Consider the following 18,084-nt stretch of genomic DNA (forward strand, 5'->3'; position numbering starts at 1 on the left):
CTAGAAGATAGGGAGAAGTAGAAACTGTGATTGACCTTTATCAAAATACGAAATATTGTATCAGTATTTCCACATCAATTACATGTATTAAAATGAAACGATAACCGAATTCTGTCTTTAAAATTCATAATGTAAGATACCGGCACATCTAATTATCGAATAAGCGAAAGAATTCAAATAATTATCTATTAGAGATACTCGAATGTTCAATAAATTCTTGAACAAACACGTATCAATTAACGAAGCTAATAATAATGTAAAAACGGTAATAAAATAGCAATGGAATATTGTTTAATTAATAGATTAAGTTGTGCATATTACCTGTTATACCGTATAGAAAGCAAAAGTGATACATTTAACCGCTATAACTTTTAACACTTGACTAACGTTTTGTGGCATGGCGTCATCTAACGGATATCCTATTGGTGGCAATTTCTATTGGTTGAGATTTTCTATTGGCAGAGATATTTAATTTGGCGAGCGGGAAACATAGAAAATCGGTCCGCCAAATTCGAATCGACAAATCCTTAGAAAAGCTTGATGCACATTGCATAAAGTTAATACTGAGTTTGAAACATAGATGTCTTAAAAAATAAGGTATCCCTTCTCTAATTTCATTTGTCGAATGAAATTTATCAATGAATATTGAATATAGTATGTATAACCTGACTGACTTACCATTTTTATGTCATATACGACTTTATCGACTCAATATAGCACAAAATTACATTAATATTGTATACCATTGCCTAGTACCTCGTCCGTGGTGTTATTGTGCAATTGTAAATTACTCTTCTAGAGGATATATAGAATTCCATATTTCTACCGTTCTGTATTTCAGAACACGTGACATGATAACATACTCTTAGTCCAATAATTAATAATTGTTTGTAGTTCCATAAAATAAAATATTGTTCTCGTTAAATTTCAATGAAAGATAAAATTTCACATGTACTATTTAGGCTTTTGAATTAATTCCCTAATTTTATCTTCAGAATTATTTAATATAATCATACTATTTGTGTCAAACACTTTTTTCTAAATCGTGCATTCCATATTGAAAGTATTACAATAATTCATAAAAAAGAACATTCACAGATTTTTTTATATAAATAAATATCATGACCGCGTATCGTTAACAGTATCTTTTTTTCTAACGAACTCATTCCCGCAGTTAACTTCTCGGTTGTAGAAAAGAGGGACGCTAAATAACCGAATGACCATGAGGTTAGGTTCTATGAATCTGTACCGTCCAGTTGCGTGTCGGAAGATGGTGCGAGGTGATTAATGCACCATCACCGTGGGAACGTTAATTTGAAAAAGCGATATAAAGCATGGAGAACATCTACTGACGAGTCATTTGACGAGTAGGTGTACGTCACCTACATCATACCGTCCTTTCGTTAAAATAATTCATCAGGAAATTTTCTACAACATCGACACTAAATGTATAATAAAATGGAATATGAAATTAAAGGTGTCAGTAATTTTTCACACAGATCAAAACGAAAGAACACTGTAAACGAGGAACTAGAATACTGGATGACTCGGCTACCAGAAGCTTTGAAAAGCCTTTCCATAATACGTTTGGCGATACCCGGTAAGTTTCAAAATATTTCTCGTTTTATGAAAGTCTATACTAGAAGCTAGAAAACTTATATTTATATTTCGAAGTTGTAAAGAGATCATTTAATTTTATTAGATCCAGAAGAATTAATTCATATCAAATTTAGAATTTCTTTCGACGTACACAAAATTTTACGTAAAATGAAAATTTTTGAATCACATTGTCAGTTATATATTTCGATATATTTACAAACTAATGATCCTGTTTCATACAATTATATTGACCTCAAAATTATAATATTAGTACATGTAATATAAATTGATAACTTCTAATAGGTTCTCATGATACGATGACTTATACCATAAATCGGCACAGTGACGTGGGACCCGACGAGCCAAGATACATCAGAGCTCTTGGTCGTTATTGTTCGTTCGTTTCAAAACCTGTTATTTTTAATTGGTCCATTACACAACATGAAAGCATCAAGGATCAGCTCGATGGTGGAATTCGATATCTAGACTTACGCGTAGCGACGAAGCCAATGAATGGGAATATCTATTTTGTTCATGGCTTGTACGGATCGAAAATATATCAGCCGCTCCATGAAATAGCAGAATGGCTGTCTTATCACAATAACGAGATCGTAATCCTAGATTTTCAACATTTTTATTCATTCTCAGAAATGGATCATCACCATCTCGTTGAAACGATTTTCCGAATATTTCAAACAAAATTATGCCCCATGGCATCTACGTTTAATCACATCACATTACATTGGCTTAATCTGGAAAAGTACCAAGTCATCGTTATTTACAGAAACGAATATGCACAAAATTATAAAAATTTATGGCCAAGTGGACTGTGGCGCACTCCATGGCCTAACACCGTTAACGTTAACGAGCTTATAAACTTTTTAGATATCGAATTGAAGACGCGACCATTACAAATCGGTTTCGTATCACAATGCCTCTTAACACCTGATATTCCTTATGTATTGAAACATCTATGCGGTACATTGCAAAGAGATTTAGTACCATCGTGTCAAAAAGCAATTCTTCCATGGATAAATAAAAAACGACCTGGCCGTGGTGGTTTAAATATCGTTATAGCTGATTTTATATCTGATCACAATTTTTTATTTTGTAAGACAGTCATCGATACTAATAAAAAATTGTATTTCAATGTACAATATTCCGTGTGAAATATTTTGTACTCGAATGCACATATGTATATACAAATTGAATATGAAATTTACGATTTCGATGCAATCTGTTTGTGAAAAATTATTTTAAAGATATACTTGTATCATACATTTTCAATGATAAATTTATTTTACTTCTAAAGAAGTATCTGTATATATATATACATATAGTATATATATATAGTAAATAGTATAATAAATTCGTGTTCACGTTACTCTATTAAAAATCTAAATATTTCATTTTTATTCTAAACCCTCGTATAACTTCTAAAGTTTAATAACATCATAATATCAATGGCTGCAGTACGTTCCTTACTTATAATTTTTGATCTATATAAATGTAATACTATGAAATAACAATGATTTGCCTGAAAAGTGTTGATGAAAAAATGTTTTGAGAGTAACATTTATGACATTTAAAAAATACTGAATAAAGATTCACGTTTAAATGTTCAGTTCATGCACACTAAAATAGTATTTAACATCATATTATTATTATTAAATATTTAATTTCTATAAATCAATATAAATTTCATACTAATATGTTATTCTTATATCCTATATTCTTAATATTTTTGCTTCATTTTTCATTTATATTTTACACTATTTAATTTTAACTACTTTGATTAATGTATATATATCATTATTTAAGTAATCAAAAGAATATGCTTTAAGTATTTCAATGTGATTTACGAGCATCATATTTCAATATAATTGAAGGCATACATACGTGAAAATTTTTTATAGTTATGCTCTACTATTATTATATAAATATTTAGTAAGAAGGCCATAACATAAAAGGGTGGATATCAACAAAAATTTGCAATAACTAATATTAATATCAGTTCAAAATAAGAATTATATATATTATCTCCATAATATGTTGCTACACTTTTATCAAGTCAAAAATCTTTATAACATATTATGTTGAGTTTATGGCTTATTTGACAAGTTGTAATAATTATGCGCAAAATAAATATGTAACAGTAATGAGATATATTTTCAACAGGAAAACAAAATGGAGGTATATATTACAAATAAAAAATATAAAAGTACTTTTATCTCACAGAGGTTGATTTTGAGTATGTAATATGTACTTACTATACCTTTGTGATAATTTAAAGCTATTTAATGAAATTTTGATAGTTATAAGAAATAAGTAAATATGGTTGAGATGATACAGCTTTGCTATATGAGTTAAAGTAAGTAGGCAGTTCAATTGAGCAACTTAGAATTTGTTAAAACTTTTGAAGAGCTATAAGTTTAGTTAATTAGTTATTTAGTTTTATTTGGTCATAATGCTTTCACCTTAAGCTGCTTCATTTTAGGTGCTCGTTTTTTAGCCAATCTTCGTTGTTCTTTCTCTTCCCACTTTCTTTGTTTATCAGGATCTTCTTCTTGTAATATACGTTCCTTTTCAGCTCTACGACGTTCTTCTCTTCGCTGTGCAGCTGCTTCAGCTCTGGCTGCATGAGTTGTTTTTAAAAATGCTTCCTCTACTCTTAATCTATTTTTATCCGCTTTGCTTTTACTCTAAAAATAACATGAAATTTCAATAAATAAAACAACAATATAAATTAGAATAGTAATATAATTTTAAAAGAATACATATATATATATATATATGTATATATTCAAACCTCTTTGGATAATTTAAAACGACGTAATTTATCTAATAAATAGAAGGTTAATTGTAAAAGGAGTTTTAATTTCTCTTGGCCTTCTGCATTAGTTGTACGTCCTTTAATATTTATATTTAGTCCAACGAGTAAAACTCTTTTTACTTCAGGCATTGTTAGCTGAGTTGTATCTCTAAAGTGAAATGAAATTAATTAATTATCGCAACATGAAGCAAGAAAAACATTATTCTTAAAACAAAACGTATTTAATACTTACTCTTGTAGTTTTGGACCACTAAATTGATCACTAATATGTATGTAATCTATATATGGTGCAAACTTTGAAAGTGCTTGTAAAACTCTTGTATCTAAAATAGCTGATGCTGCTTCAGCAATTTCAGACATTAAATAAAAACCTGATGGAAGACCAAATTTTTCCCCTGGTCTCTTTTCTGGACAATAAACACTAATATCAGCCATATCACGTACTAGATGCATCGCAGTCCTTTTTGTAGCTATTGCTAATACAAAATTATCCGTTTCATCTTTTGCTAATTCTACACGTATATGGGCCTGATCATTTTGAGGCCTCACAAGCTGTGCTAGTACCGCAACCAAATCTTGCCTCTTAATTAATTTCAATTCAATTAACATGGAATCGCACCCAACTCTCCCTGAACAATACAAGCTATAATGAGACTGACTTTCTTTTACCAAACCACTTTCAGATGTATCTTTGCTTGATTTTCCTGTATCTCCAACAAGAGAGAAATTATCCAGCAAAAGCTGCTTATGCTCCATGAGCCATGCCTCTGCTATATGGGCATTTTTAAAACGCCCTGCTAAGTAATTGATAAAATATACTAATAGCCCAATAATCATTAGTATCTCTAAGTAAAAGCTATCCCATCTTGCACGCAGATGAAGTGGTATTTTTGTGATTGTTAAAGTAGAAGGTTCATCATTCTTTGGCCCTGAATTTCCTCCAGTTGCGTCTAATCCTTCAAATTCTTCTTCATCTTGGAAATGATCAAATTCACTATCACCATCCACAATTAAAATATCATCCTCGTCGAAATCTTGATTATTATTTGATTCTTTAAGGTGTTCTATATTATGATCATTGATCGTTTGAGCTGTCTTCTCTTCTTCAAAATCTTCAAACTCTGCAAATTCATTGTCTTCGGGAAGTTCTTCGTGAAAATGTGCTGTGACCCATATGTTGGTTGCAACCAAGATGATGTGAACTACAACTAACCACAATTTCATTTTGGCTGAAACAGAGAAAGCAGCAAAGAGTTAGGACATTAAAACAATAAACTAAAAAAAAAAAAAATTATACATATAATCCTATATTTATTCTGTTTGAAACGGATAACTTCGAGTAATCTGTTATTAAAATAATTATATAAATTTTTTTCCAAAAATGATATTTTCAGGTTTAAATACGAAGTGTTTGAAAAAGTGTTTAGTGGAATGATTTTATGCAACAAGAATGTTTACTTCTATCAATTTAATGTATTACACTAACTTCACTGTAAATTTATATAAAACTCTTTTAACTTTTCAACATTGATTCCAGTTACTAATTAAATCTAATAATGTTTCTAATAACACTGTCACAGCACCCTTTCGAGGTGACTTGCACGCCACGAAGCTAACTACAAACTAAAACGTCATTTCCTCGATCAAAAGATCGTTGTTATAGATAAGAATAATATTTTAATTGCCTTTTAATTTATGAAATTTACTTAATATTTCCCAAATGTGAAATATTTGTTATACATAACGTAATAATTCTCGAACAAAACAGTTATAAATATATATATGTATACGTATGCATATATATACGACCGCATTCACACATTTTATTTAAAAAACACAAAATTACATAAAAGTAGTTGTTATTTTATTGTCATAGTATTCTTCAGATAATATTATATCGATTAACTTTTCCAACGTGACTCAAATAACTTATACCAATATTATTGTTTCCTTCAAAGTTTAAAAAAGATGAAGATGCGATTCGTCGATAAAGTAAATTTCTTTCTACAAACTTTCGTATACCAACATCGACACGACTACCTTGAGAAATATATTCAGTGATTAAACAAGAGATCGATTCAGTAAGTCCGTGGAAACGAGTGAGGGAAGTTCAGTGCGCACGCTTGATTGTAATACGTTTTTCCTGTCAAAATACGATGCGGTTGTTTCTACGTTTTATCGCAATGCACCGTCGATCGTTCTAATGATTCCCTCGAGCATCGAGCTCTGATTAAAGGAGGAACTCAGACCAACCCACGAATTAGAACTGTTCGAACAAGTGGAAATAAAAAGAGCGCGCGTTAGTGTAAATCCTAGAAAGCAAATAATGGATCAATACTTTGCGGATAAGGGTAACATGCGGATACGACGAAAAATCGTCGTACCTTTATAGTAACGTGTCTTGTACGTGCGTGCGCTTGTTGTCTTGAGAAACTTCAGAAGGTAAGTGTGTATTGTTGGAAAAATATACAGTCCCGACATTTATGTAGAACGTGTCACGCGATGTTTGGTTAAGGTGTACTACGTGTACGTACTTTCGTTTCTTTTTCTCCCGTTAAAAATAACAGAGCATCTAGTCAAAGAATGCTTCGAAAAATCAAGAAAGTTTCTCGCTAAACGTTAACAAAGTCGCGGCCGCATTCCAACGCAATTTTTACGATTTCTCTGCTTAATTCTAATTCTAATAATTAAAAAGAAATCGGAATATGCGTGAATTACGAGATGCTTACGAGTATTCTCGCTCCTTGTCGTTAACGAAAAAACGGATACTTAACTCTCCTCGGGGGAATAAAACAATCGTCTTTCGATTAATCAACGACCATGCAGCGGATCCTACACGCTACTCCTACACACTAAAGATCACGCAAGTACAAACAGTTACGTCAACCGGCGTCTTGTTCGTCGCTTTTCCATTAACGGCAACAATTGTTAAGAAGTACACGTACAATCGTAAAATTAAACAAACCAGACGTCACGTTACTTCCATAAAACCTTTATTAATTCATAAAACACGATATTATCCGTTTTCTTTACAAGATCAACTATCACTTTTTTACGATACGATTATTTCACAATTTATTTCATCGGTTTTGCAACGAGTCGAATCGGATTAAGTATTGATTTTGCAAAGTAGTTGCGTGCGTGCTCGAGAGTCCACAGTCTCACCGTTGCGTTTTTCTCAGGTGAAGTCGCATCAGCCGTCAACATGGATAAGTCGGACAACCAGCTGAAAACCTGGAAAAAGAAAAGCATGAAGACGAGTGGCTCGGCGGACGTCGTGACCCAACGCGTCCAGGTGGTCGTGCGTTGCAGACCGATGGACGAGAAGGAGTTAGCCCGTGGTTATACGCGTGTGGTCGACGTATTCCCTTCGAGGGGAGTGGTCGAGATTCGTCATCCGCGGGACGATCCTTCCACCGACAATGTGAAAGTTTTCACGTTCGATGCGGTCTATGACTGGAATTCCAGCCAACAAGACCTCTACGAGGAAACGGTCAGACCACTGGTATCCTCGGTTCTTGACGGTTTCAACGGTACCATCTTCGCTTACGGTCAAACCGGAACAGGCAAAACGTACACCATGGAGGGCCTCAAGAACGATCACGAGAAACGCGGTGTAATTCCACGATCGTTCGAGCATATTTTTAATCATATAGGCAGATCAGAGAACATGCAATACCTGGTGAGAGCTAGTTACCTTGAAATATATCAGGAAGAGATTCGCGACCTTTTGCAGCCCGACCAGAGTCTCAGATTCGAGTTGAAGGAGAAACCAGATACCGGTGTATTCGTTAAAGATCTATCCACGTCGGTGTGCAAGAGCGCCGTTGAAATTCAGCAGTTGATGAACACCGGAAATCAGAATAGAACCATTGGCGCGACGAATATGAACGAACATAGTTCTAGGTCGCACGCGATATTTTTGATCACTATTGAAATGGGATCGATCGACGATAGCAGTGGGATTAGGGTCGGTCGTCTGAATCTGGTAGATCTCGCGGGCAGTGAAAGGCAAAGCAAGACCGGAGCCTCTGGCGAGAGACTCAAGGAAGCCAGTAAAATCAATTTGAGCTTATCAGCGCTAGGAAATGTAATCTCGGCCTTGGTAGACGGGAAGACAACGCACGTGCCGTATAGAGATTCCAAGTTAACGCGGCTGCTGCAAGACTCTTTAGGTGGCAACTCGAAGACCATCATGGTTGCAAACATTGGACCCGCTAGTTACAATTACGACGAGTCTTTGACAACGTTACGGTACGCGAATCGGGCGAAGAACATCAAGAACAAACCAAAAATAAACGAAGATCCGAAGGACGCGTTATTGAGACAGTATCAGGAAGAGATCGGTCGATTGAAGGAGAAGCTGGCGCAAAAGGGCACTGTGCAGAGACGAAAGAAGAAATCGAAGAGAAAGAAGGGAGACGAAGTTATGGACTCAGAGTCTGAAGCGGAAGACAGTCGGGGAGAGGATAACAAAATAGAGACGGATAAGAAATTAATTGCGGAACAATTGAAAGCCGAGAAACAAGAGACGGAGGCACTCGTAATGAGAATAAAGGATTTGGAAAGTAAGATGCTTTGCGGTGGTAAGAATATCATTGATCATACTAACGAACAACAGAGAACACTGGAACAGAAAGCCGCGGAAATTGCCGAGAGAAAGAAACGAGAGGTCGAAATGCAACAGAAACTGGAGGACGAAGAGCTAACTATGCTAGGCGTGAAAGAAACATATTCGAACTTGCAACAAGAAGTGGATGTGAAGTCGAGGAAGCTGAGGAAATGTTTCAATAAGTTGCAAGTTCTCAAGCAGGAACTCGAAGACGTCACTAACGACTTCAACAGAGACAGAAGAGACTTAGAACAAACTCAACACGAGCTAATGAAGGAACTAAAACTAAAGTATCTTATAATCGAGAATTTCATTCCCGACGAAGAGAAGAATAAGATCCTATCGAGAATTCACCTCGACGAAGAAGAAGACGGTTGGGTAGTAAAGGATACAGAACCATCCAGCGTAGACTTGATAAGGAGACCCACGTCGATTCCTGGTGCTCGTAGGCCAGTCTCGGAATATGCTCGAATTGCTCTAGCCATGGGAGGAGGTAGTCGTTACGCGGGTGAAAATATATTGAATCTAGACCTAGATATGCCAGCTAGAACAACGCTAGACTATCAAGGACCCGCTATCGCACCTACGATTCAAGCTGTTCTCGAAGAAGCGTTGCGAGACGAAGGAGATATCGACGTGGATGCGTCTAGTGCGAAACTTAGATCGAAACCACGTTTACAATCCGCGAAAATACGACCTAAAAGCGTTGGAAAGATCCCTCAAATCCCAGCGCCGGTTTATCCAAAGATGAGAGGTCTCGTACCGAAGTAGACAATTTTTTAATACGTTCCGATAAAGTCTGTAAAGAAACGTGTAAATATTGTACGAACCGCATCGTGAGCTTTCATTAATATATATATTAATATATTAATATTAATATATTATATATATATATTAATATAATTATATATATATACACACACACACACACACACACATATATATATATATAATTATACGATTCGTTGTGATACGACACATGGTACTCTGTGTGCATCGATAGGCACGAAATAGCCGAAATCTTTGTAACTCTCTAGTCAGTGTGCACTGTGCAGCCACATGGTATTAATATATCGATTATTTCTGTGTCCAAGTCAGATTCCTATTCGTTCATGAAGACTGGAATGCGTAATTTTTGTTTGCCTTTTTTGTAGTATTTGTTAGAATAGAAATACGAAACATAAGAAGAAATATAACTCGTTTATGTGTCTTTTTCCTTCTTTATACAATTAAACTTATGTGCTTTAATCTCACTAGTGTACCAATATCGAGTTTAATCTTTGTAGTTTCGCGGATACACGAAAAACTTACACGCTTAAAAATATTTACAAATGAAGATTATAAGATTATAGTTTACTCATTTAATCTAATGCTTTTTTACAATTTTTCTTTTTTACTGTAAAATTACATATAGTTACCCTTGATATTATATATATATATATTTTTTAAACATTAAAAGTGCTTGTAAAAATAACATCATTATTTTCGACTCCTTTGATATTTTATCTCACGTATCTGAAACTGCTAAATTATAAAACGATGAACAATTGATCGAATTAAAATTGGCATAACAAAATTATAATATAGAGTAGTCGTTTTTTTCGTTTCAAGTTCTTTTTTGCTTTACTTACTTTCGTCCCGTTCACATTGATCGTTTTTTAAAAACACTCCATCTTTAGAAACACTCACTCCACGCCTGTACGCGATACACTTTAAGAAAGATTTCATTGCTTTTTTTCTTTTTTTTTTTTTTTTATGTATTTAATTTTCTCGTTACCGACGACGGAGAGACGCGCGATTATAAACGTATAAAAAACGACGGGGAAATAAATTTTTCTGCACGAAGAGAAACGACAAATGTAAATGTGAAATATATCGGGAAGTCCTGTGACAATGAAATAAGCGTATTATTAACCTTTTTTTCTTTCTTGTAGAAATGATCAGGGTACTTATGATTGGTGTAGTAGTGAAAAAGTTATTATATCAACGTAGTAGTGAAAAAGAGCGCTATATTAAAACGTATTTACATCAATTATAAACTCAACAGGATCCTGATCATCTCTAAATCTTGATTAGGGTTCTTGAACTAGTAACATTTAAACATTCACGTTAGACACCGTAACAGTATCCAAGGTAAAAATCCCCTAACAATTGTAAATAGCTTTACAATTATGTAAAATTTCTGTATATTCTCGATTGCCTGTAAATCGAATATCACGTTAATAGAAACGCTGTTGTTGCACGTAATTTCCGTATGGTTGTTGTTGTTGTTGCTGTGAATAACTGGAAGAATGAGCCGTGGGCGGTCCAACGTAAGCTGATGTATCGTAATTTTGTTGAGTCGGATATTGATTCGATGTCATGGACGGTCCACTGTATTGACCCTGATTCCCTAGACCACCGTATCCTTGATAATTATAACTAGTGTCCATGTAACCCTGATTACCACTATAAACTTGTTGAGGATAATTTTGGAATTGTTGATTGGACATGTTTGGATAACTTAAAGAAGGTCCTTGTGGACGGGAGCAAGGTTGTTGATTATTTTGAACATATTCTTGATTATAAAAACTCGGCATTGCAACCGTTGATGCGTTAGACATTGAATCTACCGGTTTCGCCATATTTTTCTCAGAATTGTCATTTCCGAGTGGTAGATGCGATTTTGGCACGTATTTGTTTGGAAGATCACCCATTATGTTAGCTATCAGTCGCTTTGTCTCGTTTAAAATCGCATTTGGATCGTTAGTTTTTGTTAATTCCTTTGATCTTACGGGAGAACGTGATCTCGAACGCGAGTGAGAGCGCGTCCATGATCGCGGCGAATTCGACAATGATTTCGAAAACGCTCGTGACTTTTTCTTTGCTTTTTCATTCTCACTAACATTTTTATCCGCCGCTTTATATATATCTTCGAACGTGTAATCATCATCGTCATCTGACAGATCTAACTTCGACTTCTGTTTATCGTCGTTGTCATTTTTGATCTGTTGTTCTTCCTCGTCATCGTTCGCGAACATATCTATCTTAGGTTTCCATTTATCTTCCTCCTCTACGAGATTTTGATTTGCCTTACGTCCGGAGAACGGAGAAATACTCCTATTCGACTTAGAAATAATCTCCACTTTTTCTGGCGTTGGAGATTTTATTTTTGGTACTGCTGACGCTATCGACGTCATGCCCAAATTAACGAATGCTCTTAACTTTTCTACTCGAACTGGATCGGTTACTTCTAACTTCTTTAAAAAATTAATAAGTCCGTGTTGTTCCTGAGTGGCCAGGTCTTTAAAGTTCTGTAGAAGTGATTTCAAGTCCGAATCCGATAAACTCTCCATTCTAGTAGTTTGGCGTTCAACTGTATCCACCGTTGTTGAAACAGTAGGTGCAACATGCGTTGTAGCCTCAGGTAAAGTATTACTTCCGCTTGATAGTCCTTTAACGAAATCTGCGGTAGTTACTGGTTTATCAGAATTTTTAGATGCCTCAGCCATTCCTACAACCGCGTTAATGAGAGTTTCTAATTCCTCTTGCGACACGTTAGATCTACCTTGAGCTACCAAAGCAGCTGCTATCTGTTGTGCTATAGCTACCTTATCTACAGTTCCGACACCAGGTACGCTAACGGGTTCGGATTTAATGACGGGTGTAATTATCTCAACCGGCCTTTGGTAGATAGTTGTTCTAGGTATATAGCTCGTCGATCTGGCAGCTTCTAATTCGTGTTTCTTCTTTTTCTCCTCCTCCATTTTCTTTTTGTTTTCTGTTGCCTTATGCAGCAATTGAGCAATGTTTTGTATCGCCGTTTTTGTCGGCGTTATGGCCATTTTTTCTATCATCCCCGCGAATAATTGGCCTTTTAATTTTTCTTTAACTGTTTCAAACAATACACACACTTCTTCGTCATATAGTAATTCCTCGGCGGAATTAGGTTTCGCTTTTTCCGCTGCTAACGCTTTCGAGAGAAGGGATACTATCTTTGGTCCAAGAGAACCTAACTGACCCTCTAGCGCCGTAAGTAATCGCAATAAACCGACGACTTCTAAATCCTCGGTCAATACCTCGTCTGGTATAGGGCTCGGAGACTTGTCTGTTACCGGATATGGTGTCGCGTAATGTATCGGTCTGGTACGCGGTGGAATTCCTCGAGGATAATAAGTGCTTCTATACATGCTTCCTCTTCCACGTATGTATGAAGAGTAAGCGTAATCACGTTCCCTAATGTCATGACGATCGTAATAATCCGTCTTTATTGTTTTCGTACCGACATACTCCACTTCGTCATCGCTCTCCACACGATGGCGACTTCTTTTAGGCGATCTGTCGCGCCTGTTCGATGGAATCCATTTTTCCGGTGGCTTATCTTCCGGTAATTCTAATCGTTTCCTGATCTCTTCCTTCCGCTGTTGCAACTGTTCGTTATGAATTTCCCGCATTCGTTTATTCCAAAACTCGATCCACTCCGGTTTAAAGTCATGTTTGCTCGGATCTTTACCTTCGGCTTGTAATTCTTTATATCGCCTATTCCAAAACTTTTTCCATTCGTCCGGATAAGATGGATGTTTCTCTGGGTTTTTCTCGTGGAACTTCAACGCGCGATCAAGAGTTTCTTCGGCACGTCTGATTTGTTCTCGATATTTGTCCCACTTATCTCGCTCCCTAAGAGGTTCTGGGGAACGCGAACGTGAACGAGTGTGAGAACGCGTACGATCTCGCGAATATCGCGATTTACTACGATACTTCCCACTTTTATCTACCGAACTGGCTTTACGATTACGAATAGGTGATCGTGATCTCGAACGCGATGGCGATGGGCTACTTGATATGCTCGAAAGCGACGAGAGAGATTTTGTCTCGTCGGAGGGGCGTTTGGGGGACTTTTTCACGTTCTCTTCGTCTTTATCTAGGGGTTTACGAATACTTAATTTATCCCTTGTGAGAATACGGATCTTGAAACCCCTAAAAAAAGACAAAACATTAATTCAACACTTGATTTTGACTGGCTTTATTAACGAAGGAAGGCATAAGATCATATTCCATATATTTATATTGTTTCTGGATTATCATATTACTCGACAAATTTATTTAAACGAAGAAAATATCAAAAATTAAATATCGACAAAAACATTAAACGAATCCTGTTAAATCAAAATGTTATGTACACAATTCGTAATCAAAGGTAAGCATTAACTTACGATTTAGTAGTATCTGACTTCGTGTCTGTTTTCTTCGGCGATGATTTTTCATTTTTCTTATCTTCACTTTTATGTTTATTATCTTGCTTCTCATTGGCAGGTTGAGAATCTTAATATAAGATTATTGAACGATTCAATACTTGTAAATACAGAAACGATATACATTGAAGATATAGATTGTCATATACTCACCTTTCTTCGAACTACTATTACCAGTCATTTCTGCCATCTTCTCTTCGAAGTTCGTTACCCATCGCACATCGTAAACATCCATAAATGTTAACTCTGGCGTTTCCCTGCACGTAGGAAACAGCCATTGATTTAAAGGAAAAGTAAATTAAATTACGAAGATCATTAACGCGCACCTTGTTGGATCACATTCATAAACATTCGTAAAATCACGCTAACCGATGTTCGTACAATGTTCGACCGTATAGAAAGCCGAAAATGTATAAAGGTAAATATCATGACTTACCTAAAATGATAGTCCTGATAGACCCTCTTGATGTATTGCATTTTACTCTTTTCGAATTGATTCTTGTCAACCAACTGCGGTTGTAATCTTCCAAATCGTTCTTCGATCTTCTTTGCCACTAACACAGATATTTCATTAGCTCCACGCTTATAATTAGGAGTACGCGGTAATTCCGTAATTGCTCGCGATATTGTTGGGAAATGTCTATTTAGGTAAGTTATTCTGTGATTATAGCTGGTAATGTGAGCCATAACGGTGCGAGGATCGCCTCGTTTATCACACAAAACACATGTATAACTGGGTTCACAAGAATCATTATCGATCAGTTCGAGCAGATATTCAAGACCAACAAGCGGTGAACTTCTATGTCGATCCAGACTCATCTGAATCGTAGTTGTTCTAGTTATTTGATCTTCCATGCCAGGTGGTATAGGTTCTCCGGGTGCCAAGCCATCACCAATAGCCGTCGATTGAACAGGTGGAGCTGTTTTCACAATATCTGACCGTTTGGACCATAATAATACTGGGTATGGCCATTCGTTTAATTTCATTTTGTGACGACTACACATATTATGATTTAGCAATTTATGAGCTCCAAATAGAGCAATATTACAGATATGACACCATATATCACCATCTTCAGTCTCAGAATATACAGGTCTGAGAGTGCCATCTTCGGCAGTGACACTGCTCCTCATTAAACGTTTTCGATCATATTCTTCCTGTGAAATATAAACACTTTATAGAATGGGCAGATAACGTATCATAAAATATAAATATATAACATTAATTTGGACATGAAAGTAGTAAAAGATTTTTTATTACAGAAATACAGATTTCCTTTGTGAATTTTGCTTTCAATTAGATATGTCGTATGTATCTAACTTTGGCAAATGTGCATTACAATATACCTAAGGTTCTAATAAATAACAATATCTTTTACAAACAGTTCCTATTACGCATTACCTTTTCTTTATCTGCTTCAGATAAATGAGAAGGATTGCGTCCCTCTATATCAAGATCATCAAAGTTTTGCATGGTTGACCACGTCTATGAAAAATTGTTGTTGAATTTTCTGAAAATATAAAAATGCTATCATGTTTGAGAATGATAACAATGCAGCGTTAGGGCTGGCGAGAAAGTATAAGAATTAGTTAATCCCACTACAATTACTATAAAGTACATAAAATTAATGATACAGAAAAATAAATTCTTCGTTAATTATAAATAATAAATTGGAAATAAATATATAGTTACTCCAAAGAAAACTTGAAATTATAAAAATAATATACATATAGTCAATGCTCACTAATATCTGTAGAAACGATATATACCCAGAGTAATAACGTTATTTTATAAGCCAACCCTGCAGCAGCAATTTCATTCGATCATTTGTGGTATATTTTGTTCAAAGTTTGTTATAATAAAGCTACAAATTTAAAAAAACTATACTTACCCATTTAGTGTTGTATATACTATAATACTTAAACAATTTATATACACATATAATATTATTTAAATGTGAAGTTTCCATCGAGTAAATTTTATGTTAAATAGATTTATTGTAACTTTATATTTGAAAGCAAATAGCTTATCGCTAACTGCTTATAAGTGCTGTAAAATATTGCTGAATAGATAATTTCAGCAACAGAAAATACAACACAAATACTTAAATACATTTTAAATAAGTTCTTATAACACACTTTGTAATGTAAATCAATTTTTATATATGTACTTACACATTTAGGCTAACAACTCTAAAAAGTAATTGGGCTCCTAAAGGAATTCATATTAAAAGAGATTTGTTCTTTAAAATGAGAAGTAATTTATGTTATTATCATTACTATTACTACTACTTATAATTTTTTTGGAGTATAGGAATCACAATCCCTAGCTACTTACCGATAGGAAGGAAACCCCATATTTCCAATAATGTTTCCAGGATACACAAGTACCACAAAACATTAAACAAAGTGCACCATGTAAAGACACTAACATCACACAAAGTTAATATTTAAAATTACTTTGCGACTGATAATAAAAAGAGAAAAACATAGCCATTCAGGTTGAAATAAAATCATGTTATATATAGAATGAACACAGCTAATACGAATAAAGCTGTGAGTTTTGTTGTTAATAGGAGAATAAACGAGACTTGTATAAACAATGTGTGTCTTTTTATTAAGCGGTGCTTGCTTAAACAAATTATGCTGCTAATAACATAATAGGAATAACAAAATCATGATGAAAATTTCGGAACAACCTGTAATACGGATAACCAAAAGGCTGTTCGATCGATTTAATCCATAAAAATATAATACAATGGTATTTTTCACTCGCGTCGCTAATTTTTGGTAATCAAGCGATCATAGCCAAATGGCGAAACCTTGATTTTTAATTAATTCTCCCTTTTACACTGCTATTTTTTTTTTCTTTTTCATTTCTTTCGACGACTTTACCCTTAAATTATAACCTCTCATAACATCGAAATAAAAAGAATAAGCTTGACTTACCAAATTACCAATGCACGATGATCATATTCAGTAATTCCGCCCGTGTAGATTTTTGCTTCCTTAATTTTGTTTTCGATAAAACCTTTCGGTAGCCATATCGAAAAAGAAATATTCAACGAGCAAAGATCTGCGCATGACTGGCCTGTATATAGAGGTCGCGTTCGGTAATTAATTGCTAGTAGAAAACCTTATTACCAACGTGAATTTTTTTCCTGTTTTTACAACACCCGATAAATATATACATTTATGCGTACGTATACCGACGAAATCAATGACGTGTACTTCCATTTTTAAATCAATTTGAATGAAAACCGTTGTTGAATCATGCTACAAAATACTGTTAAATATCTATATATTTAAATAAATTATACATCTGAAACGAAAATAGAACATATAATAAATTCTATTTCTAAATGTTAATACATATAGAAAAAAGTAACATCAAACAGGTTTCTTCTGTTCCTTTTCATTTCTTCCTTACATTTGTTTTCAATTTGAATTTCTTATCGATAGAAGCGATGTAAATTTGTACAATGCTGTTAAAATATTGCATTTCGTAGTATCGAACATGTCGTAGCAACAAATTTGTATATACGTTCATTAAACGGATATAAATATGAATGTACGATAGTATAATACATCCGTTATTGAATTTTTCATAAAATTCTAGAAAAGATGCGAAAAATCGTATTCCTAAGCTCTACATTATTTACCGAGCTACTATGCTTGCGATAAAGTTTTCCAATATTTTAGTTGAGATATATCGGTAGATCAAAAATATCGAAAAGCTATTTGGTACGTTTGCCTTTGTAAACGAATACTGAGAAACTATGTCACAACTTTGTGAAATTTGAATCTTT

General features: G+C 34.6%; 3 protein-coding genes across 6 annotated transcripts; 2 read left to right on the forward strand and 1 right to left on the reverse strand.

The window, feature by feature from the left end:
• The first annotated feature begins 1,065 nt into the window (after window positions 1-1,065).
• On the forward strand, window positions 1,066-2,929 carry LOC139991699 (PI-PLC X domain-containing protein 3). Its single transcript, XM_072011985.1, has 2 exons — window positions 1,066-1,600; window positions 1,903-2,929. The coding sequence occupies exons 1-2, from the start codon at window positions 1,447-1,449 to the stop codon at window positions 2,766-2,768; spliced, it is 1,020 nt and encodes a 339-aa protein (XP_071868086.1). The 5' UTR covers window positions 1,066-1,446; the 3' UTR covers window positions 2,769-2,929.
• On the reverse strand, window positions 2,218-17,391 carry LOC139991682 (PAT complex subunit CCDC47). Of its 4 annotated transcripts, XM_072011952.1 has the most exons (6): window positions 17,225-17,391; window positions 15,678-15,786; window positions 14,712-15,433; window positions 14,429-14,532; window positions 14,237-14,345; window positions 10,776-14,000 (listed from the first exon to the last, which is right to left on the reverse strand). In XM_072011952.1, the coding sequence occupies exons 2-6, from the start codon at window positions 15,747-15,749 to the stop codon at window positions 11,264-11,266; spliced, it is 3,744 nt and encodes a 1,247-aa protein (XP_071868053.1). In that variant the 5' UTR covers window positions 15,750-15,786; window positions 17,225-17,391; the 3' UTR covers window positions 10,776-11,263. The 4 variants fall into 4 exon arrangements, with proteins under 4 accessions (XP_071868056.1, XP_071868057.1, XP_071868055.1 ...); XM_072011955.1 differs by lacking the exons at window positions 10,776-14,000; window positions 14,237-14,345; window positions 14,429-14,532; ... (1 more) ...; window positions 15,678-15,786; window positions 17,225-17,391 and adding exons at window positions 2,218-2,351; window positions 4,077-4,301; window positions 4,409-4,580; window positions 4,665-5,661; window positions 5,919-6,076; XM_072011956.1 differs by lacking the exons at window positions 10,776-14,000; window positions 14,237-14,345; window positions 14,429-14,532; window positions 14,712-15,433; window positions 15,678-15,786 and adding exons at window positions 4,041-4,301; window positions 4,409-4,580; window positions 4,665-5,661 and having other exon boundaries at window positions 17,225-17,377.
• On the forward strand, window positions 7,638-10,779 carry Klp68d (kinesin-like protein 68D). Its single transcript, XM_072011964.1, has one exon. The coding sequence runs from the start codon at window positions 7,638-7,640 to the stop codon at window positions 9,813-9,815; it is 2,178 nt and encodes a 725-aa protein (XP_071868065.1). The 3' UTR covers window positions 9,816-10,779.
• Window positions 17,392-18,084: the final 693 nt, after the last annotated feature.

This window comes from Bombus fervidus, chromosome 10 (assembly GCF_041682495.2).
Source record: "Bombus fervidus isolate BK054 chromosome 10, iyBomFerv1, whole genome shotgun sequence".
NCBI classification, from domain to species: Eukaryota; Metazoa; Arthropoda; class Insecta; order Hymenoptera; family Apidae; genus Bombus; species Bombus fervidus.

What these genes read in the sequence shown, in the direction of transcription:
- LOC139991682 (XM_072011952.1), bottom strand. Translation starts at nt 15,749, where the DNA reads ATGCAAAACTTTGATGATCTTGATATAGAGGGACGCAATCCTTCTCAT. An exon ending in TAATAGTAGTTCGAAGAAAG is followed by an intron (nt 14,346 to 14,428) that starts GTGAGTATATGA and finishes TCTTATATTAAG; the next exon opens with ATTCTCAACCTGCCAATGAG. An exon ending in AAGTCAGATACTACTAAATC is followed by an intron (nt 14,001 to 14,236) that starts GTAAGTTAATGC and finishes GTCTTTTTTTAG; the next exon opens with GGGTTTCAAGATCCGTATTC.
- LOC139991699 (XM_072011985.1), top strand. Translation starts at nt 1,447, where the DNA reads ATGTATAATAAAATGGAATATGAAATTAAAGGTGTCAGTAATTTTTCA. An exon ending in AATACGTTTGGCGATACCCG is followed by an intron (nt 1,601 to 1,902) that starts GTAAGTTTCAAA and finishes AACTTCTAATAG; the next exon opens with GTTCTCATGATACGATGACT.
- Klp68d (XM_072011964.1), top strand. Translation starts at nt 7,638, where the DNA reads ATGGATAAGTCGGACAACCAGCTGAAAACCTGGAAAAAGAAAAGCATG.